At 39.4% G+C, this 24,564-nt stretch overlaps 1 protein-coding gene across 3 annotated transcripts; it reads left to right on the top strand.

The window, feature by feature from the left end:
* Positions 1 to 436: 436 nt before the first annotated feature.
* On the top strand, positions 437 to 13,431 carry zbtb34 (zinc finger and BTB domain containing 34). Of its 3 annotated transcripts, none has more exons than XM_084946645.1 (3): positions 437 to 778; positions 6,843 to 6,900; positions 7,931 to 13,431. In XM_084946645.1, exons 2-3 carry the CDS (start codon positions 6,898 to 6,900, stop codon positions 9,491 to 9,493), a joined length of 1,566 nt encoding a protein of 521 aa, XP_084802771.1. In that variant the 5' UTR covers positions 437 to 778; positions 6,843 to 6,897; the 3' UTR covers positions 9,494 to 13,431. The 3 variants fall into 3 exon arrangements, with proteins under 3 accessions (XP_084802771.1, XP_084802770.1, XP_084802769.1); XM_084946644.1 differs by having other exon boundaries at positions 6,838 to 6,900; XM_084946643.1 differs by lacking the exon at positions 6,843 to 6,900 and having other exon boundaries at positions 438 to 778.
* Positions 13,432 to 24,564: the final 11,133 nt, after the last annotated feature.

Here is a 24,564-nt window from a genome sequence, read left to right as displayed (position 1 = left end):
ACGTTGGAAAAATATAATAAAGTAAAAATATATATACATATATTATCAACTCTTATGAACGCAGAGTTGACTAAAGCTGTCGAAGCAGTTTGATTCGGATCAAACGAGACAGAGTTTAAGACACTTGGTAATAATGCAGATGTTTTGGTAATAATCTTATGCTTCTAAACTAAACAATAAAAAGTGTGTGTGTGTGTGTGTGTGTGTGTGTGTGTGTGTGTGTCGCTACCTGCGTGAAAATGTGTGTGTGCGTGTGTTTGTGCATCTTGGGAGCGGAGGGGGGAGGTGGGGGTCTCTACACAGCTGGAAAGTGCCGGTATAACTTGATTCCAATAAAGCAAACGATAGTTTTACCAAATTTACAAGATTTACTTTATAGAGCTTAGCAAAAGTGAAAGCACGCGAATCTGACGTACACTGCCGCGTTATGGGCGTAGACGTATAAGAGAATGTATAGCCACGTTATCTGTAGAAAATAATCAGAGCGCGACTGTGGGTTACTTTACATTTATTTTTCCGCCTGTGCGCGTCCTCCATCACGTTCTATACTGGGAACACGATGTTACAGTATGCAACGCTGACATGAAGCAAGGGAGGGGCTGCTGCAAACCACACTGATAGAATGAATGTAAAGAGCCTAAAGAACACTTCCTGTTGATGCAAAAATTGCAGCAGCAACTGTCTGACACATCTGGACTGGAGAGGGGGGGAGGCCTGGCTGTAGCGTTAGCGAACCACTGAAGGGAATGGACAACGTTTAATGCTAATCTGCAAGACGGTGAGTTTGGTGGACTTAAGATCTGGCATGGACTGGTGACCATAAATACGCTTGTAAAGTCGGCTCTTCTGTGCTCTCGCAGTGTGAGTAATGAGGAGTTATTACCCGCGACCGCTAGCAACTAATTGCTAGTTAACGTTAGCTCCTAGCTAGCACTGGTCGCTACTGAGCGGTTGCTCCTAAAGCTAGTTCTGTTAGCATAAGCTAACTAGCATGATACCGCTTTCATATGACAGCCTACATAGTTTGTGCCCGTGTTCGACGTTGTTGCCTAGTTAAATCGTGTGAGGGTGTCAAGCTTCTTTAAAGCCACAGAAAACGTGTTCAGCTCGTTAGCTTACACAGGAATAAAGTCTATTTGAAAGTTATGTATTTTTTTTCTGGAATAAAGCTCGATTCTAGGGTAGCTAATGTGGCTAGTTAGCCGCTGCTTGAGCGGTGCTTGATACTTTTGGATGTCTCGGCCCGGTGAACTGAAGCACATTTGTAACCCACCTTAATCTAACTAGAAGATACCGCAGAAGTGAGAAGCAGGGGAGATGTAAACAGAAAGCCGGTGGCTGTAAATTGTCAAGCTAGCGCTAACATTAGCTGCTCCGCAGAGTAGACCCCCCCCCCCCAAATCAGTAACTACCAACGAAGCGTTTGCATTAAAGTTTGAGACACCCTGCATTTGCTCCGCAATGGAAAGACATGCATGTGCGGTTAGATAGACGCTGCATGCTAATATTCTCCCATGCACATACCAGGCTGACACAGGTAAAGGGAGCTCATAATAAGTTAACGCACCAAATTAGCTGTAACGGTACGATTTATTTTTAACCCTATTGTTCGTACCCAGGGTGGCATTGGTCCCCCATGTATTTTACATATCAGATAGTAGCCTGCATCTAATTTCGTTTTCATAAGGCAGGTTTTAAACATAAAGACTAAAGAACATATGAATGTAGCAGGGCTCTTTGGAAAAGTCGGTGCCTACTAACTCATAGTGATGTTACAACTGTGAAGGGCAAAGTGCAGAGACATCATGGCGAGCTGTCAGACACATTATAAGGAATACCTGGGTTCATTGTCACCAAGCACTTGTGCTTATTGCTGTTATCTTATATTTTCCATTTAAATATGTTGATAATTTACAAAGAAACCACCAACTTGTGTTATTCGTTAATAACTATATCGGAAAACAGTAGTAATATCTTATATATTACGAGTCATGTTAGAACAGAGTGGGACTAATACAGTTAGAGTTGGCAATATGGTTTAAACCCGCCCAACTGTCCGCTTTTGTTTTGTTTCTTTTTGCTTTGCTTTCTGTTTTGGAGAAGCAGCAATATTGCGTTATGAAACACAAGACAGCAGGAGAGTTAGATTGTTAGATACATTGTTATATGCTAAAACAGGGCTCTGTGCTGTAACATGGTCATTTAGAAGATTATTGGGGCATAAATATAGTGACTGCCTGTAGTAATTTTGTCTGTTTCAGTTACATTACAGTGCCATGCAAATTTCATAATAATAATAATTTCTCCACTGTGTTTTTCTCATGATTTGTGATGTTTATCTCTCAATTCTTTATATAAATGTTACTGTGTTGATGTTCTTTTATATTATAACCTAAACTCTAATATTTTCTCATGCATTTCCTTAAATTGTCTTATTAAATTGTACAGTATAACAAAGTAAAATGTAGACATTCGATAACTGCTTTGCTACCATCAGTAGTTGTAACAGTGTAAGAACTGTAGATTTGCTCCAGGTATAAATACAGTGTAGTGAAGTGATGGCTCAGCTAATTGCTGCTGGTCATTAAAAGTGCTGTTCATATGATGTAGAAAATTTGTCAGGGAATGCGTGACAACTGATTCAGAAAAGGAAAAGTCATAAAGTATTGTTGTGTGTGTGAACTGGGTTGCCCTTTAACTAAACCTGGCACAAACAGTTTGTGCAAATTTTACTGGACAAGGTTGTGTGTGGATCAATAATTGTTGTAACACTGCAATAGCAATAAAGATTATACTGCTTGAAACCCTGTTTATTCCCCCCTAAATGATGACGCCTTTGTAAGGAAAATGCATTTGTGGGTTGAGCTGCTGAGTCAAGGATGTTGGTTGCACCCATGAAAAACTTGACAGAGTGGTTTTCATCATAGACTACCTCCAGAATTTGGGAGTGGAGAGGGTTGAATGGGCTTCCTGCAGTCCTGACCCGAATCCCGTTAAATACTTGTGTGATAAACCTGGGTGTGCAGTTTGTGCCAGAGTGATCAACACAGCCCCTCTGGCTCACCAATGCTGGTTTAAGCATGGGATGCCATCCCACAGCAATGTGTAATCAAGTTGGTCACCAGCATGAGGAGTGGGTGGCAGGCTGTTCTGGCTATGTATGGTTCTTCCAGGTGCTACTGAGACCCCAGTTTGTTGAATTAAGCCCCTTTTCCATTAGGATCGACTTGGCACAGTTTGCCATGGTTTCCAGGGTTTTCCATTAGGTCCAAGTACCTGGTACCAGGTACTTTTTTAGTGCCTGCTTGGCCAGGTTTCCAGGGAATCCAAGCAGGTTCTAAAATGTCATGTCGTCAGACTGCATGCCACCGATTAGCTGGTCAGTAGTGTCACTAGGATGAGTCATGAGAGCGTCTAGTTGACAAAAATCAAAACCGCTATTTTTGTTTTCCGCGAGTCTGATGAAAAGCCACAGACCAAACACCAGGTATGTTCTTGCCTTGACATCCACCTTTGTTGTAACATTCCTGTCGCATATTAATTACGTTTTTCATGGGTGCAACGCATATACTTATCTCTGCTGCTCAACCCAAAAATTCATTTTCTATAGGAACATGGCACCATTTAAGAGGAAATAAGCAAACTTTCCAAAATTACAAGATGTATTGCAAAAAAGCATTGTTACAGTAAAGTATTAACCGACTAAACACAAATATCCTTACCTTTTGTGCTAAGGTTAGTTACTCTTAACTAAATTCTTCAGCTGCTGCTTGTAGTGAATGCATATGATGAAAAAGGAACGATAACATTAACCTCCTCGTATGTTATCTTGAATCTTATCTTTGGGGAGCACACTGTCACCAACAAGTCATGTGAATGCTTACATTGCTGTATGATTGTGTTAGTCAATTGTTCCTCATTAGTGGTTTATGAATGTAAGTATTTTTTGTGTGTGTGTGTGTGTGGGGAGGGGGGGGGAGTGCAGTAAGATTATAGATATGGATGGTTTCTACTATAAAGTTTTCCACTGTGTTCATCTCATAAGCATGTGAGTAGGCAGAAACGAAGGATGAGCATTTTCTTGAATTCCACTTATGTACTGCAAACAAATTTAATAAGCGAAGACACCCAAAGGCTAAGCATCCAATATTTAGCTCTGCTTTCTGATATTTTACTAAGCCTTAACGTTTTTCAGAATGTGCCTTATTTTCACTCCTAAGAGTCTCACATCGTACCCTCCCCTAGGTGTATCACAATCTAGTTTATTTTTGTATATCTATATATATATATATATATATATATATATATATATATATATATATATATTTTAAAATCTCATTAAAAATACTCCCCGAGCCTTTTGCTTGTGAGGCACTTCTGTCCTGATGTTGAAGAAAGCATACAGTGTTTGCCTGCTGACTTAGACTTTCAGTGAAATGGCAGCATTTTAGAATCCAAACTTTGTGTTACATCTTTCCATCAGTGTTACGCTGATGTTTTGGTTATGTAGAATATCCCTTTCTTTTTTTACCTGCCTACATGAAGCAGCTGTATCAGATTGGTCTATTACCAGACAAGGAACTTGAGCCACAGATGTAATTTTTGAGCTGAGTTTAAACATTTTCAGCTTTCCCATGTGAGCCAAGCATGTGACCCTCACTCAGCATGTGCATCTCAACTACTGAGCATGCATTCTTTGGCTGCCCTTCCACTTGGCTCCTTCTCACATGCATGCTGTTGGCAGCCATTGCTAGAATCTTTTTTTTTTTTTTTGCGCATGTGTATGAAGATGTTGTATTTGAATGCTGCCTATGGAGGAAGTGAAACTAATGCATGTCTGCTTTAGGGTTCTTTATGTTTTGTTACCACTTCTCCTTTCCTAAACCAGGATGACGACATATGGTTTGTTGGACAGGTGTCTTGGCACGCTTTGGCAACTAGATAAAGTGTTTATGTTCCCAAAGTGCTGACAGGGACTAAATGCACAGAAGATCATGCTGAATTGCCAGCAAGGGGGCAGGAGGGATGGAGGAGGTGCAGAGGGATAGATTATTTAAGGGCAGATGGAGTTGAGAGGGAGGAAGTCTATTCTGGAGAACTGGCACACCAGTTAAGGTTTGCAAGATAAATGTATTCGCTTTTACAAACAGAAGTGTTCCCAGTGTTGTTTAACTAGTTTGTCTAGGAAGGCAGGATTTCCATTTGTTGATACTTTTTAATCCACCTTAAATCAATATATTATTGTTGAAGCTTAGTGTGCCAGTTGTCAACATTGGCCCGTCCACTTTGATGGGGGCATGAAAGTGAAACCCTGAAAGTTGTAACTTTTAGGTTGTAAACCTTTTCATTTAGCTATTGGAGGTGTGCTCATCAAGAAAGAAAAGCTCAAACAGCAAATTTAAAAGACGGCGTACTTCCTCATGCTCATGTTAGGTATGAAAAAAGGTTTTTCTTTTTAAGAACGGTTATCTTGCGCTCATCTTCCAGGCAGAACCAGATTTTCTTCTTTCTCTGCCAAACAAGGTATACGCATATCTTCATGGCACGACTAACTGCCTGATATAGCACAATGCAGTCAGTGTATGCGGGACACAGGAACATAATCTCTCTATCACTTTCATTTCTTAGAGTTACTTTACTTTCAACTCCCTCTTTACTAGCAGCAGCGAGTAAGTAGTAAATGTAAGGAACTTTAAAGACATTAAACTATAGGACAAAGCATGGGAAACTGAAATTCTCTATTCAATAATAATTACACTTTATTAACTTTACATGTTGCCTTCCAAGAAAATGACCAAGATATTCAGCACTCCTACTTTACACTACTATGGACTATACAGTACTTGAGCAGCTCCCTAGAAGTAAATGTAGACATTTTTGCCTAATTGTCCACCAGACTCTGGTAGGCAACTTTGGTCAAAAATGGAAGCAGTTTTGAACAAAATGTTTTAAATTAACGTCAACCAGTTTTTGAGATGATTCAAAATTCATAGCTGATTCAGCAAGTTGCCCATTTCCTAAGGTATTTCCACTATTGTGTTTGAGTGTTGTTATGATGTTGTTTTCTTGAAAAGCTGTCTCTGGTCTGTGTTTGACTTTACTTTCGATATATACCTCTCCTTGTTTCACCAGAGCACATTTTTCCAGAAAGTGTGATGTTGTATTTACTGTCAGGCCTTAGTTTGCAAGGGCTGTTACCTAGCTTGCTTCCCATGCAGGTCAAGTGCATTGTGTCGCTTTATAACTGTAAATGCATGTCAGCAGAGCAGCAAGTCTGGACAAACTGGCAGCCGTTTGAGCTCACTTGTAGCCGTTTGTACTTACAGTGAAATGACTTGAAGCTCTTCTCTGAGGTTTTTACATAATTATTTTCTGAAGATTTTAGAGAGCTTTTGAGATCTTTCCATGATAATGCTACATTCTTCAGAGCTGAAAGAATGAAATCAGATTCCACATTGTTCATTTTCAAAGCACCAACCGTCCAGACATTACTTCAAAAACATGGTTTCATCTCATTGTCTTCTTTTGACCATATCTGTTGAAATGAATTGTTTGTTTGGTGGTTTATCTGCAACTGAGCAGTACAGTTGCAAGTGCTCTGGCCAGGACTAACTTCCCTTCATCATAATTACTGACATTTGGGATCTTTTTGGTGTCTGTCCATCTGGGTTTTAGATATACATTTACAGTAGGCTCAGGTGTTGTCAACAACTGTAGTCTCTTATCTTCTCTCTGCTTCACATGTCCTACTGCACTAATGTCCAAGAAATTGATAGAACGTTTTTAGAGGAGACGTTCCCAAATTGAAACTAAAGCGAGTTGATGTGTCATCCACAGCACAGACAGACTGGGAAAACCTGACAGAGGATTATCTAACAGTCACATCAGAAGAAATAAATGGTAAATGGACCGGTTCTTATATAGCACTTTTCTACTCAAACACTCAAAACACTCCATAAAACATGCCTCATTCATCCAGAGTTTCTTTCTACACCTAAGTGTGTTCAATCTAAAATTCACAACCATTCACACTACAATGAACAACTTGGAGAGCAACTTGGGGTTCCGTATCTTGCCCAAGGATACTTTAGCCAGCAGACTGGATTATTCAGGCTTTGAACCACCGACTTTCCGATTAGTAGGTAACCTGCTTTACCTCGTGGTCCACAGCCAACCCAAAGCCATGGCTGAGAATCTGATAACTGTAATTTATTGCAGGGGCACTGTTTTGGCAAAAATTTAAGTGAGCTACGTGGTTCAACCAAGCATCTTTTTTCACATTGTATTAAGCACTCAGTTTGTGCTACTTTTAAACAGCATGTGTGTGCACATACAGGTTGAGAAATGGCTATTAAGAAATGGCTTTGGTAAGGTACCTAAGTTAAAATTTGACATGTCACAATCAGTCCAGCAACTGGAAGCGACAGTTGCATTCCTAGACAACCGTGTGTGTGCATGCAGTGCAACCAAAAACCAACTGGTAGTCAATTCATCCAGTTGCCTGTAGCAGATATATTAGTCTAGTCACCCTAATGCATATGTAATTAACACAATTATTATTCACATATTTATGTTGGTGGTTAATGCCAATGAGAAAAGCATAAAATCTTGAATGTTTGAAGGTTATTAGGGTAAAGAGTGAACTTGAAATAAATTGGATTCTATCCATACATTTTCTCCTGCTTGTCTGATAGTGGAGTTTATTTTTTGTCAAATTTTAAAAATGCTTTGAGGAACAGTTTAAACCTACTTAACATTATAATGTTAATGAAGGTATGATTTAGTGCAGGGCTTGAATGACATGGCATTAGTTTCTGCACAAAGCTGGGTGTATACATGGCCCAGTGCTTTTTTGTACTTTGAAGCTATTAAAATGTTGCAGTTTAATATGACAACATCTGATATTTTGTCTTTTTTCTTCTCCCATCAGGCTGTCAACAAACTGGAGAAACGTATACAAGAAATGGACGACGGCAGCTACATCGAGTTTGATGTGCCGGAGTTCAGCAACACTGTTCTGACCCAACTCAATGAGTTGCGGCTGCAAGGGAAGCTGTGCGACATCATTGTTCACGTTCAGGGCCAGCCCTTTCGAGCCCACAAGGCCGTGCTGGCAGCTAGTTCACCCTACTTCCGTGACCACTCAGCTTTGAGCACCATGAGTGGCCTTTCCATTTCAGTCATCAAAAGCCCTGAGGTGTTTGAACAGCTTCTTGCTTTCTGCTACACAGGTCACATGTCCCTGCAGCTCAAAGATATTATCAGTTTTCTCACCGCTGCCAGCTTTCTGCAAATGCAGGCAATCATTGACAAGTGCACCCAAATCCTGGAGAGCCTCCATTCCAAGATCAGCCTCCCAGTTAGTGTCAGCAGCCCAGAGAAAGACAGCTTGCAGACTAGCCGCAACGGGGTCAATGACAGCAACCTCTTCATAAATCCCACCCAGATCTCCCCCCCTTACTACTCCCGACAGAGTCAGGCAGGGAATGAAGTGCGCTTGGAGCTGGGAGTAAAAAGCCTGGGCCGGGTGAGACAGCAGCAAGAGGAAGGCCACTCGGATCGTGGCAGTAGTGATAGTGTGTCAGAGCACGATGCGCCCGTGGAGGGAGAAACAGAGCAAGTGGAACTGATTGGCAAAGATGGGCAAGTAACAGATGTGCATGTGAAGATAGAAAAGACTGATAGGCCCACTTACTCAGACAGTTCCTCAGCTGGTGATGATGGCTATCACACAGAGTTGGTGGATGGAGACCAGGTAGTGGCTGTCACTGTGGGCTCTTATGGTCCTGTAATCCAGCCTGCTTCCTATTCTTACTCAGGGCTGTCCTCCCCGTGCTTTGTCAACCTCAGCAACACTAGTCCTTCCCGCTCCATTCTCAGTGGCTTCAGAGGTGGCCGAGCCAGGGCAAAGCGCCCGTTGGCTATCCCCGCAGGGGTGCTGAGTCATATTAAACCAGGCTCAGACGATGGCGAATCAACTGTGGGACCCACAGGGTTGGAGAACGATGTGCGAGAACGTAGCCTACGGAGCCAGTGGTACCCTTACAATGAGAGACTCATTTGCATCTACTGTGGAAAGACCTTCAATCAGAAAGGGAGCCTGGACCGCCACATGCGCCTGCACATGGGAATCACCCCATTTGTTTGTAAATTCTGTGGCAAGAAGTACACAAGGAAAGACCAGCTGGAGTACCACATCCGTGGCCACACGGACAACAAGCCCTTTCACTGTCAGATCTGTGGGAAATGCTTCCCATTTCAGGGCACCCTTAACCAGCACCTGAGGAAGAAGCACCTGGGAGCATCAGAGGGCAGCAATCACATGGACTCTCCAGAGAGGATGGAGGGAAGCTCAGGTCAGAAGGACCAAGAAGATACGTCTGAGGGGATGGCCTTTGAGGCACAATATGCAGAAGAGGCACCAGCCAATGAAATGGAGGAGAGTTCAAAGTGCAGTCCAGAGGAGGCTCAAGCATCAAGATGTGATTTTTAGGTCCTGCTTCAGGTTAAGGAAGCTTTAAGAAATGTTTATTTCAGCGCAATTTAAAGGACTCTCCTCTTTTTGAATCAGCTCCCGCTACTATGGACCTTTCTTTCATCGAGGGTTTCTGTCAGTTTTGTGAAAGTTAGATGCTAAATACAGAGAGAAAATGGGTGCTTTATAGAAATCGGATTCTTTCAAGTAAAGGGAGTAACGACTTACTATTTTTAAGGTGGTCCCAATAATCAAGACCCCCGGATTGATTTCTCTTTTTATCTTTCCATGTTTTTTAAAACATATTTACAGAGTTATATAGGCATGTTGCAATAATTGATAATGTGAAAGCTCTGGTAAGATGCTTGTCATATCACCTTTTTACCTAACCTGTTTTTGCACATGTGGCCACAGGAGGCCACTTACACACAAGGAATGATTTTTCTGCCAGTGCAAAGCTTCGTGTGACATATCCGTTCAATACCTCATGATGCAACTACATACTCATAATAGACAGTATTTTAACTTAAATGAAACTCACCAGGTTCTACCTCATAGCCAAGAACCTACCAGGCACAGATGTGTTCAACGTTTAAAATCCGTTCTAGGTTTTTTGTACAGTATCTTATTGCCAAACCCTGTAAAGAATATTCTTTCAACACAAAGCCTTGATACTTAGGGGAAATATTCCTTGCTGATTGTATGGATTAGGGACAAAGTCCTTGTCAAATGTTTCATGGTTAGCCAGGATAACATGATTAAGAAGGTGCTATGTTATGAGTAGAAAGCTTGCTGGCCTACTTGTGTGCTATTGGGCAAATATGGAGAGCAGAGTAAGAGAAATTTCTCTGTTATTTTTCAAGATAAAATTTTTTTTCTTCAAAACACTTCAGGATTTTATCTCTCATCACTACTGGAGATCTCACTCTGTCAGCCTAGGCGTGGTTTTAGATGCTGCCATCCATGTAATGGATGAATCTCATCCATACAGTGAAGTAATTTGTATTCCTCTATATCCCCTGTATGAGGTTTATTCAGAACTATTGTATATGTTTTTGTTTTTTCCTGGGGTAGGCTTCCAGTTTGATACTCAGTGTCTAACAGAGGCAGGGAGTACTCATTGTAAACTCAGCACACCAGGAACAGCTCTGGATGTGTTCACCTAAATCACTATAATATACTAGTCTGAACAATATGCAAGCGGAAAGAACAAAGGAATCTCAGCCATTGTGACATGGTTTTTCTTCCATTATTTGAAAGAGCTGTGGGTTTGTTTTCCATTGTGTCCTCTACAATTGGACAGTTAATCTGTGATATTCATTTTCTGCATTGTTCGGGGTCATGTGCAGACTTGTAACACGTTTTCCTCATTTTGTCAAGCCCACTTTATGGTATTGTCAAGGTTAAGAGGTAAATGTTTTAAGAGGTAGCTGATGATCCAAAGTATCGATGCACTTTGCAGAGTTAGCAGTTTGGGTGAGTGCTGTCCCAGTAATAAAATGTGCTAATCTGTCTTAATTGTGATGATTTTTACTCTGAGTAAAAATGTCTTGAGCTTTGATGAGACTCTGCAATCACATAAATACTTTTGGCTACAAGTCACATATATGGTAACATTGCATTTTATCTATACTATTTGAATTACGGGGATGGGGTGTTGTGGGAATATAGAGATTTATTTCCATTGTGATTTAAAAATTCATATTCACATTTAAAAGGCACTTAAAAGGCCTGGTTGATGATTAGAATTTGCTAATTTAAAGCTCAGCTGGGTGGTTCCTTTTGTGCTATTTTTGCTTTCTTACTTGCCATCCAGCTGGTTAATGCCTTTATTTTTGAAGAGCACCTGCTTTACGCTTTTATTTTGTCCCAACTGGTCCATGCTGAATTTGTGTCAATGAATTGAGAATTGATTGACAATTTTATAGTTTTCATATTATTTCCTACATTGTGTGCATTTGGTGGGAGAATCTTGTGTTTTGTTGCTTATGTCAGATTTTATATTAAGAGTGCAGTCCTTTTTATTCCTTTGAATGTGCATTCGTCGTCTTTACTCATCGACAAACCAAAATTTGGATAATTTTGCAAAATCGGTATAGCTAGCTTTTCATTGTCTTTAGTGTACGAATTTATCACAAACACTCTTAATCATCATCACCAATGTCTGTCTGTCAGCATATACAGTACTTTTTTAGATGAATGTTTTCCAAGTCAAGTATATTTTTGTCAGCGGGCAATGTGCGCAGGGTTGCCAGCTGATCTGACCTCAACAAAATCAGTTTCTGATTCATGTTAACCTCACTACGATAATTCTTGCCCTTTATTTGAAGACAAAAAAAACAACAAGCATTTCTTCTTGGAATATTGTCAGCAAGGTTTTGTGAATAGGGTACAAACTGCTAAAATATTTTTGTGCCAAAAGACAACACCAAAGACTAATAGGGGATGATTTTTTTTTTTTTTCGGTAAATTTTGGCTGGATTGTGTAATTGAATGCTCGTTAGGAAGAATAGGTTCTTAATTTAATGTAAGACTAATTCATTGCAATTTGCAAAAGAATGTATGTTTCCCAGTTTATAACAATCACTTGTGTAGAAAATAAATAAATGAACAAGCAGAAATTAAGTAGCAGAGTCATAAATAACATAACAATACTAAGCCATAAAAACAAGGTATAAAAGTTGTGCAGTAGGTAATGTAATTGTTTAAAGCCAGTGTAAAAAAGAGAGACTGCTTCACAACAAGTGGCATCTTAAACTTAGTGCCTTGCCACAAGCTTTATGTTTTAGATTCTGGCACTTGGATTTTTGTGCCTCTTTACTTTTGGAATGGATTAAATGGAGAGATTATGATGAAATATGGCTGCATCTTTTATTGTGAAGTGGAGCCAAGAATGAATAGAAATTAAGTCATGTCATTCTTGTCCATTTTGTACTAGTCTACTTAAGCTCTGCCCCTAATTTTCACTTGCTATCACTGGATTTTTATTTTATTTTATTAATCTGTGACATTATGGGCAACTGATTTTAAAGCGTAACTGATTTTGTAGCATTTGATTACAATCAGATGAGGCAAACTTGTTCCCTGCAAGCCGCTGCCCCACAGTCAGAGGCTATACTAAATCCCCTCCTCTTTAACGACCGAGGACAATCTAAGCAATGTACTGTAGTTTATGCATTTAAGTAGAGACAGGAGATGCATGAGAACAGACAGGATATTTAGCTGATAGTAAACTGAGTATTTGTGCAGAAAAATATCTTACCTACATATACTGTAGCTGAATTGCACGCTGCTCAGCCAAAAAATTGTGTACAATTGCCAATTTTTTAAAACTTTTTTTTTTCTGTCATTGATTGTGCACTTACTTTTTGTTGTTGTTTTTTGGTTAAAAGTACATACCAGTTCTATCCGATGAGTCTCCTTTATCTCTGTAGTTACCTGTTAGGGACTCAGTTATCTTAAAGGCCTCAATCACTTCTGTAAGGACCTCTCCCCTCGAATGGTGCTTTGAAATTCAGTTTTCTGTCCTCAGCAAGTAAGTCCATGTTTTTGTTGTAGGTGAACAGGGGCGTAATTGTTTAAATGTTATTCATGTATCATAGTTATGTACGTGGCAGTACACACCTACAAAAACCAACTAAACTTGATAGACACTCGAATCGACCCTCTTCGTCAGCTTGTAGTTCCACCTCGCTGAGAGCGACAGGATATGCATTTTGGGCCACAAGTATTCAAAAAGAAGTGTTTACAAGGCTGTCAGACTACTTTGTGTTTTTTTTTCTTTGTTTTTTTGATAATTTTTTTTTTTTTTGCAAACTTGCAACTCGTCCTGTTCCTTTTGTAAGAAACTCACTTCAGGTAGTTTACAAACACTGATACAGGCTTAGAAAAGAAATCGTAAGTCTTCCATAGCTTTTCTGTCAGTTTCTGTCCACTGTGTATTTTTTTTTTTTTTTTTTGAAAAAAGAGAAGCAATAACCTTTTTGAAAGTGAAAGTGGTGTATTGGGATCATCAAACCTTTTGAAATATTGGCCTGTCATGTATCAAACAAACTGAAAGTCAGGGAGCTGTTGAATTGAAGTAGGACCAGGACAATTTGATATCGATTTATTTTTTATATATTTTCTGAAACTCTGGACAGGTTGACTTCTTGTTTTTAGAAAAAAAAATATGAAAGTGAAAACGCGGTTGAAATGCTCAATTGAAAATCCAGTGGTAGTTGGTAAACTGCAACACGAGAACTGAGCGCGTGATTCAGTCATCAAACTCAGTGGCACTGTTCAGAGTTGCACCTCCAGCTGAGTGAAATAATGAAAGGGATTTTGGGCTATATAGCCACTGTTTGGGAGCGGGCTCTCTGTTGCTATGTTGAAGTTCAGTGGTCTCCTTTTGCTCCTCAGGCTCCGAGACAGTAGGTGCAGTTGTTCAGGATCAGAGGGGACGTTTTCAGTCTACCTGTTGTTCCTTTTCGTTTTTGAATCCCCCCTAACTCTGCACTAGTATGTCTCTGGTTCGTGTGCATTTGGTGACAAGGCAAAAAACAACATAAAAAAAAAAGTAGAACTCAGGGTATATAGCATTAAAAGTGGTCTCACTGGACATACGTTCTACCATATGTCCGTAGTATAATTGTGCACTTCTCTTCAGGTGGGGAAACAAGTCCTCAGTCAGTTGTTCCCAAACATTCTGCCTCAAGGTCTCAATGAGCCCATATTTTCCACAGAGCTGAAGCATGAGGTGCATTTGAGCCCACGAACTGAACCATGATAGCAGAAATGCCTCCGCTCCTGTTTTGTCCACTCTACACACAACCTCACAACCCAACTGTGAACCTCAGAACTCTACTGTTTTGTACAACTATGAAGTAAATGAAGCTAGCTAGAACTGATGTTGTATCTATTGCCATTTATGAATTTATTTTATAGCATGAAATAAAATATATTTATTCAAATTATATATTTTACTCATAATCATTCAGTGCTGCTTCATTTTGGTTCTTAAGCTTGTAAATTGCTTTTTTATTATATAAAAAATGTCAATAGAATAATGCGTTTGTAAAATAAAGACGCTGATTTGGCTCTGCTTTGTCTTTTTTTGTTTTGTTTTGTTTCTCTTAACTGAACTGATTTATCAGTTATTTAATATTAACGCTTTTCTTAGAAAACGGGGAAAAGGAGAACTCTACTCAACCACCCTTTCTTTATTTATTATGTTGAACAATGTTAAAATGCAATGCAGTGATTTTTTGTTACGCATGTGCAACTTTTACCCTCAAGAGGGAGCTAGAGAATAATATAATATCAGTTACGTCAGTATCAAAAGGTTACTGATTAGTTTGGAGAGTCGTAGAAAGGAGAGTATGTCAGATTCTTTGTGACTGAAAACAGGGAAATTTAATTTCACTTTTAAAATGTTAGAAAACTTTAAAGCAAACAATGGGAAATATGAAAATTAAGCTACTTTGAGTTAGGTAAGCATAATTTTTTGTGATGCTTGTAGAAGTTGACAAACACAAAACAATAAACCTGATTAGTCTCAAATATTTTGATACATTTATCACCAGTCAAAGTCTTTACCCAACTGAACTGTGTTGTTCTTCCTGTCCGTACTGTGTTAAGGTCATGGCAGTAATGTATACATTAAATGATAGTGCACATGTGCGCATGTTAAACCTGTGTGGGCTCTTTAACAGAAAAGAAAAGGCCTAGAACATGTATCACAAGTTAATCTGGCAGTTACATAGGCATACGTTACACTCGTTTCAATTCAGGCGTTGCTATACATTACACAGCGTGCTTCACATTAGAAATATTAAGGATGTGTGAGACAAATGCTGACGACTAGAATGCTTTGACTTTTGCAGTGTTTCTGAACGGGTAACACATTTAACTTCCATTGCCATTTCAACAGCTGCCTCACACATGGAAAAATTGAGCCCCTTGGCTTTAAATACACTGGCAGATACCCTGAACAGTAAATAGTGAAAACCACAGATCAAAGTGATGTCTTAAAATTCCTTGTTTTGTCTTGTCCAAAATCCAGAGATATTCTCCTTATTGTCACGTGTGACAAAGACAAGGATCAAATACTATGTTGTAGGGATTATTACACTAGCTGCATATGCACCATGTAGTTATGGGTTTTATATATGTGTACGTACATGCGAGAATAGGAGACCTTAATCATTCATTAATTCTGTGTGAGCTTGTGCAAGAATGCTGATTAAGCTTTCTTTTGAATTTGTTTACCACGCTGTCAGGCAGTTTGTATCAGTTTGACATAAACTTCAATTATCTTTGGTAAGTAAATAACACAATACTTGGCAGTAGGTGATGCATCACTCGTTGCTGGAGGTTTTAATAAATTGGACGAATTATTTAAATGACAGCGTTATAGGACTGCAAAGACATGTGATCCTAAAATAACACCCTAAAGTGCTCTGTTCAGTGGAATAAGAGAATAAAAAGAACCACAAAATACAAGGCCAGGAACCCAGAGGTAGTCCCGTTTCCACAAGGCGTCTTTTGCTGCATTCTGTGAGTATGATGTATTGCGGCTTCGTAACACAAACTGAGCTGGATCCGAGTAAATAGTGGGTAGCTGTTTCATTAGTGTCAATATGACAGTTTTGGAGTTAGAATCTGATTGCTGGGTGTTTGTTGGACAAGTTGTTGGCTCAGTCATGAATACTTGCCTTGTATCATCTCCACGAAGGCCACGAAGACTCAGCTACTCAGCTACGGCCTAGAGTTCACAGATACTCCCGACTTACCTCCTCACTTAATCCCAAAGTGTTATATATGAAAGATAAGTGATGGAGTCTTTTTAAAGAAAAAAAGCACTTTATTCTGTAATACAGGTCTTGTTTGAATGAATTTCTTGTTTAAAGGAACCTAACTAACAACTCAGCAAAGTTGACATCTGTCCTCCTGACTCGAAACAGTACCATAACTCTTTAGGCCCAGTAGTATGTGACTGAATAGATGTTACGAAAAACAAAGTAAGCAGTCAACCAGGCAAGGTTACAATCTTTCTTAATATCTTCATATTACAGAAGCTATGTGAAAGTTAATTACTGTTCCTTAGAATTGTTAGTCTGCCTGCTTATCGATTCTTCTTATCATTCTACTTGCACTTGCTACAATCGTCTGATTTCAGTTTGTGTGTTGGAGGAGGAAAATAGACACAGTCTACAGCATGCATATTGCACAAAAGGATGAGAGTGCGATGGTAAAATGCAAACTGTATCCAGGACAGAAACAACTGCATTATACTGCTAACACAACTCTGGCTCTTTGCAAACATCTGCATACTAACGGTAAGCTAGCCAAGAACCCAGAGTAACATTTCCTGAGTGAACGCTAAACCCAGCCCTGGAGACAGACCCTGAGCTTCAACAGGTAACAAACAGATGAGCAGTCAGGCTGCAGCCTTCAGTTCTACCTGTTCATGTTTCTAAAGCAGAATCACTGTGGCGATTGCTTAAATGTCTCTTTGTGCTGGTTTTCATCTTTGCTTTGTGTTCATACCTAAATACTAAGACAAGGATCATATGTGTCTCCTCCTTCGGATAAGGATTTGTGTTGGTGTGTGCGACTGTAGCCTCTAGTTTAATATTGATAAATGGTAATTATGTGTTTCAGGTCATTTTTTTACAAAGAAACGTGAAACTAATGTAGGGAGTAATATAACAAATTACCTTCTCCTGGGAGTAATTATGTAACATACTGCTTTGTCCTTAAAAAAAGTTTTCGATGTAATACATGACTTTTTTTTTTTTTTACTAATGTCCCCAACACTGATCACAACAAGAGGAGAAATACCTCCAACATGCAGAAACATTTACCACACAGCATGTAATTCACTTGCATGAATGTAATGTATTTGATATGCTGCTTAGAGATGGTGGTGACTCTCAAAGAGGAGCCAGGGAGAACTCAATGAGAATCGCTAAGAGAACTGACAAGAAATCTAATGGATAAGTGATATCGGTAATGGAATCAGAATCGCTAAATTCTTATCAATTCCCATCTTTACTTGTTATCCCCAAGCATTAGGAGGTCTTTTCACTAAAAGCCCAACTACTGAAAAACAACCCCACACCACAATCCCTGATTCACCAAACTTTACAGTGCAGTTCACATTTAGACAAGTACCATTGTCCTGGCAACAGCCAAACCCAGACCCGTTCATCAGATTGTCAGATGGAGGAACTCTAGAGTCCAGTGGCAGCGTGCAATGCACCACTGCATCCAGTGCTTTGCATTGCACTTTGTTAGGTAAGGCTTGGATGCAGGGTACCCTCCGCCCCCTGACCCTACCAATGATTTGAATGGCTGAGTGAATAGTTTTGGAAATATAGTACACTTTATCTTCTATCTAGCTGTTGCTCTGTTCTCACCCTTTCACATTAAATCTTCGGCCATTTTTGTTAGTTGGGGAATCTCTGAACTTCTGCTTTCTTATATGTATGCCTTTGGAATATTGACATATAAAAAAATGCACACTTTTAATCTCAAAAATGACCTAATAAGCTTATTTTTTCACGTGTGGAGCCACAGAAAGCACAGGTGATGAGAATACTGCGTCATCCATGTGTGTTTTTCCTAAAGGTGGCAAGTCAAAGGCTCTGCTGGGAACAAGAACATTTACTGTGGCACTAGAGATACAGTAATGCCATTGTCATTGCTATGAATGACACCTGCAGTCCTGCTGCTGTGGAAAAACAATCTTAAAAAAGGCCCAGAGCTAGTGAACATAACTGCAAACTGGGGACTTCTCTTCAGGAAGCAGAGAAGACTGGAAGTGATTAGAGGACAAATATAAGCTTAAAGCCTCAAAACTCTGTCAAACTTTTCAAAAAGTGTCTTTTATCTTTACCTGATACAACAAGTAACTGAATACATGCAGAATACATCTGTTTATGTGGATAGTGCATTTTTATGCCAACTAAAGCAAGACAGAAATGCAATGAGATCGGCTAAAGTGAGTTTTAATGAGAAACCACTCTGATGGTTAATCATGTGTGAAATTTTGTGGTGGGGGCGAGGTGTTTTGTTTAAATGTACCATTTGCTCGGAATGATATCATTTAAATAGATTTGCTGAGGCTCGGCTGAAAAGGTTCCAAAGCAACCTTTGTAGCATCTGTAACAGCTTTTTAAATAAACCTTTTGTAACTTGTGAGTTAGCGTCTTCGTGAGCTGGCATGAGATTAACAAAAAAAAATAAAAAATGAGAGTGAGAGGAACCTCTGTCAGATTCCCAGAAACCACTCCTTTTCCCACAGAAACCCTTTTATGTTGTTCATATTTTCCTTTATTAAAACTAAGTCAAGCTGTTTCAATGATGTTGATTCATGATCAGGTCATTTTGACTCACAGGAAACTTACGGTTTAGAGGCTGTCTTTGTGATAAGCGATTTGGCCACAACTTACAGTCATCTGCCCCTTTGTTAGGTAAATCTTGCTAGCACCAGCCCAGAGCCCGTTTTGCCTCCAGAACTGCCTTAATTGTTTGTGGCATAGATTCAAGGTATTACAAAGATTCCTGAGCGATTTTGGTCCATATTAACACAACAGTATCACACAGTTGCTACTGATTTGTCAGTTGCACATCCATGATGTGGTTCATCTCAAACGGGCTCTGGTGACTGTCATTATAGGTCCATTTTCAAGCTGAAGAAACTATTTTCAGATGATTTGAGCTTTGTGACATGGCTCAGGATAATCATCAGCCATCAGAAGATACACACACTGGGATAGACATAGTTACACATATCATCCTAAACTGGTAGTAATAGGTGCAAAATGCATCCCCACGCTATTACACCACTAATACCAACATAAACTGTTAATACAAGGCAGGATGCATCCATGTTTTCCTGTTGTTTATCTCTAATTCTGACGCTGCTATCCAAATGTCGTATCAGAAATCGAGACCCATCAGATCAGGCAGCTCTGCTGAGCTTCCTGTTAGCTGACAGGAGTGGAAGCTTCAAGGTTTGACCTGTTGTGTGCTCAGAGATGCTCTTTAGTTACTGTTGGCTTTCTACATTCTCCTCCGACCTCTGGCATCAACAAGGCATTTTTTGCCCACAAAAATGCCAGGGAACTGGATATTTTTTCTTTTTCAGACTATTCCCTGTAAACCCTTGAGATAGTCCCAAATCCCAGTAAATCAGCAGTTTCTGAAATGCTCAGACCAGTTCATCTGGCAACAACAGCCAATCCACATTCAAAGCCATTTGAATCTTCTTTATTTCCGACTCTGATGCTCATTTTGAACTTCAGCACGTCACCTTGACCATGTCTACGTGCCAAAATTCACTGAGTTGCTGCCATGTGATTGGCTGATTAGCTTTCTTATAGAGTAGACATCAACCAAAGAAATAAGCACTTTGTTTTGTTTTTTTGAGGGTTTGGTTAAGTATTTGGCAGCAATAATCCATCAGCTTTTTACAATATAAAATTAAATTTTAATAGTTTCCAACAGACATGCGGTGGCGCATGTTTTGCTTTTATATACCAATACACAAACATTTAGGATTTTGGATTCAGCTAAAAATTAATTGCTCTCCAAATTTCTTGTAAATGAGTTTATCAAACTAATGCCAGATAATAAAGAAGTTCGTATGTGGGTCTTTGTGTCCGGCATCTGTGAGCAATTATTGATTGAGGGAGCAGTGGAATAAAAATGCAGGGAGAACAGAGTTTGGCTTCTAGAGGTCACAGGTTCCACATGGGAAAAAAATTTACCGTGCACGAAACTGAAGCATCACTATCTTCAAAGATGCAATAAATTACACTGATAGAGATTTTTTAGTTTTCCATCAATAGAGATGCCATGCCTGCAGTATTTTTTGGGGGGGAGGAGGGGGGGGGGGGGGGTCTCCGCATTGTGTTGCATAACAATTTCCATTGTGCTAAGGAAAATTCTTCTTTTTGACCCTTAAGAAATTTCCTCTGAAGGCCCTGCACAGAACTTGCAGACATTGTGGAAGAATATGAAACAATAGTCACGACATGTGCTCTAAAGCTAAAAGTAAATCTGCACATCTCCAAAGTTCAAACGCTGAGCTTTTGGAAAATGGGAACAATGGGAAAAACGGTGGGAGGGGTGGGGGGGGGGGGGGGGGGGGGGGGGGGCATGTTGTTAAATCCACCATAGTTAGACTGAATACGTATGATAAACAATGACGTGGCTATTCTTCCAAAGGAAAGCCTTGCCGCGTTATTATGTGTTTTTATTTTTAAGCTTCTCTAATAACTCCCATATGCATCACAATCATTTTACTTCAGCAATTAGGAAGGGGTCAAATAAACGACTCGGAAAAATCTTTACTCCTTTTCCTTTTGGTACTGGGTGGCGCACAGAGTTGGCTTTTGCTCTTTGACAGAGAGATGGTGACAGTGACGGACTCGAGTCGAGTCACAGTCGGGTCACCTCAGAGGAATGCTCCATTAAACAGATGTCAGCACTGATTTCAGAGACAGACTCTGAAACGATAGCATAGCATTCATACTTCAGGATACCTGACAGTCAGTAACATTAAAAAAAAAGATGGCAGACCCCCCCCCCAAAAAAAGGATTAACTTGATGTCACTTTCTTACTGTTAGTTTAAAATATGTTGCAATTATGCTTTCATTACACACACACACACAACAGAAAGATGCAATGATCTGGGAAACATTAAAAGCCTATATTCAAGGTTATAAAAGTACAAATACCTATCAAATGATGAAATTGCATTTTTATCATGGAAGCAGTATAAACAAACAAAAAACTCAGTGGGAAACTTGGGATGGGAAACAACAGTCAGTGAGTTGACTGAGTATCAAAATAGCATCCAAAGAATTTTTTTTTTTTTGGTCCAGGAATTGTAGAATAACAAGAGAGTAATAGTAGAAATATCTTCAAGGGGCAAAACTACAACACAGCATTGAAAAGCCATGATCTTGCGGCCATTGGACAGCCCTGCAATAAAACCAGACATGGTCCTGTAGTGGAAATCACCACATAGGCTCACATAGGAACACTTCTTACTATGAGTGAATACAGTTGTACTGCGCTTCACTGATACATATTAAAATGCTGCCATGCAAAGAAAAAAAGACCCAGCCTTCTCTGGGCCAAAGCTCACATGAAATGGACTGAGGCAAAGTGGAAAACTTTTCTGTGGTCTATGCAATCAAAATTTGAACTTCTCTTTGGAAATCATGGAAATTGTGTCCTCTGGGTTTAAGAGGAGAGAGAGCATCAGCATAGAGTACAGCAAAAATGCTTCAGTGCACATCTGTGAAGGCCCCATTAATACTGACCGATGATATACAGGTTTTAGAGCAACAAATGCTGCTGCTGAGATTTTTTTTTTAAATTGGGTTTTCGGGAAGGGATCTGATATGATTGCTAAATTTATCAATTTTATCCATCATTCTGAGGAAAGAACAGGGAGAGGTTCTTTAATGTGTAACATCTGGATCAGCTTAAACATAGGTGCAGCAGCCTGAACTCTCTTAGGCAAGCGTTCTTGTCATTTCTTTAAGTAGTCTTCAGGAATAGTTCTTGAATTCTTGAAGGGCATTCAAAGGTCTTGTTTGCATGTTGGGTGTTTTTAGTTCCGTCCTTTGTCAAGATGATCCCACACTGGTGCAGTAATGTTGATGTCCGGGCTCTGGGGAGGCCAATCCATGACTGATACTGTTACACTGTGTGTTTTTCTATACAGGTAATATTTTACTGCACTGGCAGTGTGTGTGGACCACGGTATTACATCGTGGTTCAAAATCTGACTGTACCTTCCTGTGTGTACAGTTTCATAAATTTCAACAAAATCCCAATAGCCACTGGCTGAAATGCAGCTCCAAACCTCCAGTATATTTTACTGATGGCTGCAGCCTAGTTCTTGTGTAATTTGGCATACTTCAGCTTTTCCCTTCCTTAAGAATGGCTTCTTGACAGCGACATTTCCTCTGAGACTATTTTTAATGAGGTCAGTGACCTGTGGATGGATCAACTGAAGGTCCAGATGCATCTGGATCTTCAGGTTTTTTTTCCTGTTTCTTAAGGACATGACTTTCAGATACTTTTTATCTGCTCTAGATAGTGTTTTAGACCCACCATTTCTTCTTTTATTCTCCACTTTTCCAGTTTCCTCAGATGTTTTAAAGACACACTGCACACCATGCCAAGATATGCCAAGTTTCTGACCTAGAACTCTATGGAAATCACGTTGTTGCTGTAAAAATGCTATTCTACTTATACCTGTCAGAATGTGCTATCTTTGGCATTTTTACATAGATTCAACTAATGAAATGGTAACAAATGATTTGTTTGTGCAACAGATTGTGACAAAGTGCCTAAAGCTGCATGTTAAAATTAGTTCTTTGCTAAGTTGTCTTTTATGTGTAGACTCACCACTGGTTAATCCCTTAAAATAAGTTTCTTTTTTTATTTTTTGCTTAAATAATTCATAGGTCAGCGTTAAGTGGCTGAGCAAACAAAAAAATATTCCTCTGAAAATGATCAGGTTCAGGGACTGAACTAAAAATTTGAAAAAAATCATTGAATAACCTTCAGAAAGCCCGGAGAACTACTGCTAAAGACCACTTTGAAAAATTGCACTAGTTTTGACCTTTCCCTGCTGTGAGATGTCAGAGATACAGAGAGAAGCAGACTCTGGTCAACTCATCTGAGTTTGCATTTAAATGAAAATAACTGAAAACTTTTGCAAGCATGCAAAGAAAAGCTGTTGGCGTGGCATCCATAACAGACTCTTTAGCTGTTGGCTTTCTCTGTATAATCTAAGTTGTTCACTGTGCTGCAAACCCTGAATAATATAGAACTGAATTCAAAAGATCAACCTGATACGTTGGCCTATTTTCACCAATACTCAGTCTAGCTTTAAGAGTCAGGATTGGATTTATCTCCAGTCCACGTATGGAATCAAAGCATCCCTATTTACTAAAGCAAGACGATACCATATCACATTCTGTACTGATGTAACAGTAGTAGAGCTTTAATAGTAAAAGAATCCAGGTGCCAAACATCATTTTAGATCCATTCACACCAATTGGCACAAAGTGAATCAGAAATATGGAGGCCCCGAACTTGTTGATCAACCTAAATCCTGTTGAGCAAAAAATTATTTAGCCCTTTGATTTCAAAACCAGAGCTGTCTGTGTCCTGAGTTACCAAATGCTTTCAGTTGTTACTGTGTTGTTAACAGAAGGCATGATGCAACACGGAGGGGAGTTTACTCCTGCCCAAACTGTTTTGAAACCTACTGCTGGCATTAAAAAATCAAAATGAGCGCATATTTTCCAGAAAACACACCAGAGCTCTCACTTTAAACAAAATACTGTGTATGTCATCATAAATTGTATATGGAGCATTTTCAATTAAATATATAATTTATTATTTTAATTTTTTGAAAAGGCTATCAGCATTTTTGATTTTATTATTCAATCTTATTTTGCAGTTATACTGGCTTCTTCTTCTTCTTAAAAAAAACTTTACCCTGACACTGGCTCACAGCCACTGGAAAATGGAAAAAGGATACTGTTGAAAAGTCCCCTCCCCTTCACAGTCCTTTCATAATTCTGGATGTCAAAACATTTAACATCCTGAAAATAAGTGTTGACATCTTCCGTTCAAGGATGTTTTATGCTCAGAACGTTTGTTACACAGGAGTTCTAATAGAAGAATTTCTTTAAGCCTATAATTCACCTCAATTTGTTCATCATATTTAGTTGAGCTCTAAATAATTAGCAGTTAATTACAACTTATGTGACTTGGACAGTCCCCTTGGTGGACGTGTCTGTTTTGCTCTGAGTAAAAGCATGAAATGTGCATGGTTGATTTCCTCCAGAGAGAAATTTGTTCGGTGGTTTTTATTGTTATGACTACATTAATTCCAACATTGACGTGAAACGGCTGGTGGTGGTGATGGTGGGGGGACAGGAAACAAAAAAGTTTTTCAATTGAAAACACAAGGACACTGACTTTTACAGATGTGAAACAACAATGGACGCCAAGTTTGAAGGTTCAGGTTTGAAGGTTCAGGAAATGTGGTTCTTTTTGTGCTGAG

Source organism: Perissodus microlepis, chromosome 12 (assembly GCF_051167445.1).
Source record: "Perissodus microlepis isolate ML-2025 ecotype Zambia chromosome 12, ASM5116744v1, whole genome shotgun sequence".
In the NCBI taxonomy this organism is placed as follows: Eukaryota; Metazoa; Chordata; class Actinopteri; order Cichliformes; family Cichlidae; genus Perissodus; species Perissodus microlepis.
The sequence above is the reverse complement of the archived record's forward strand: the minus strand, read 5'-3'. Positions and strand labels throughout refer to the sequence as shown.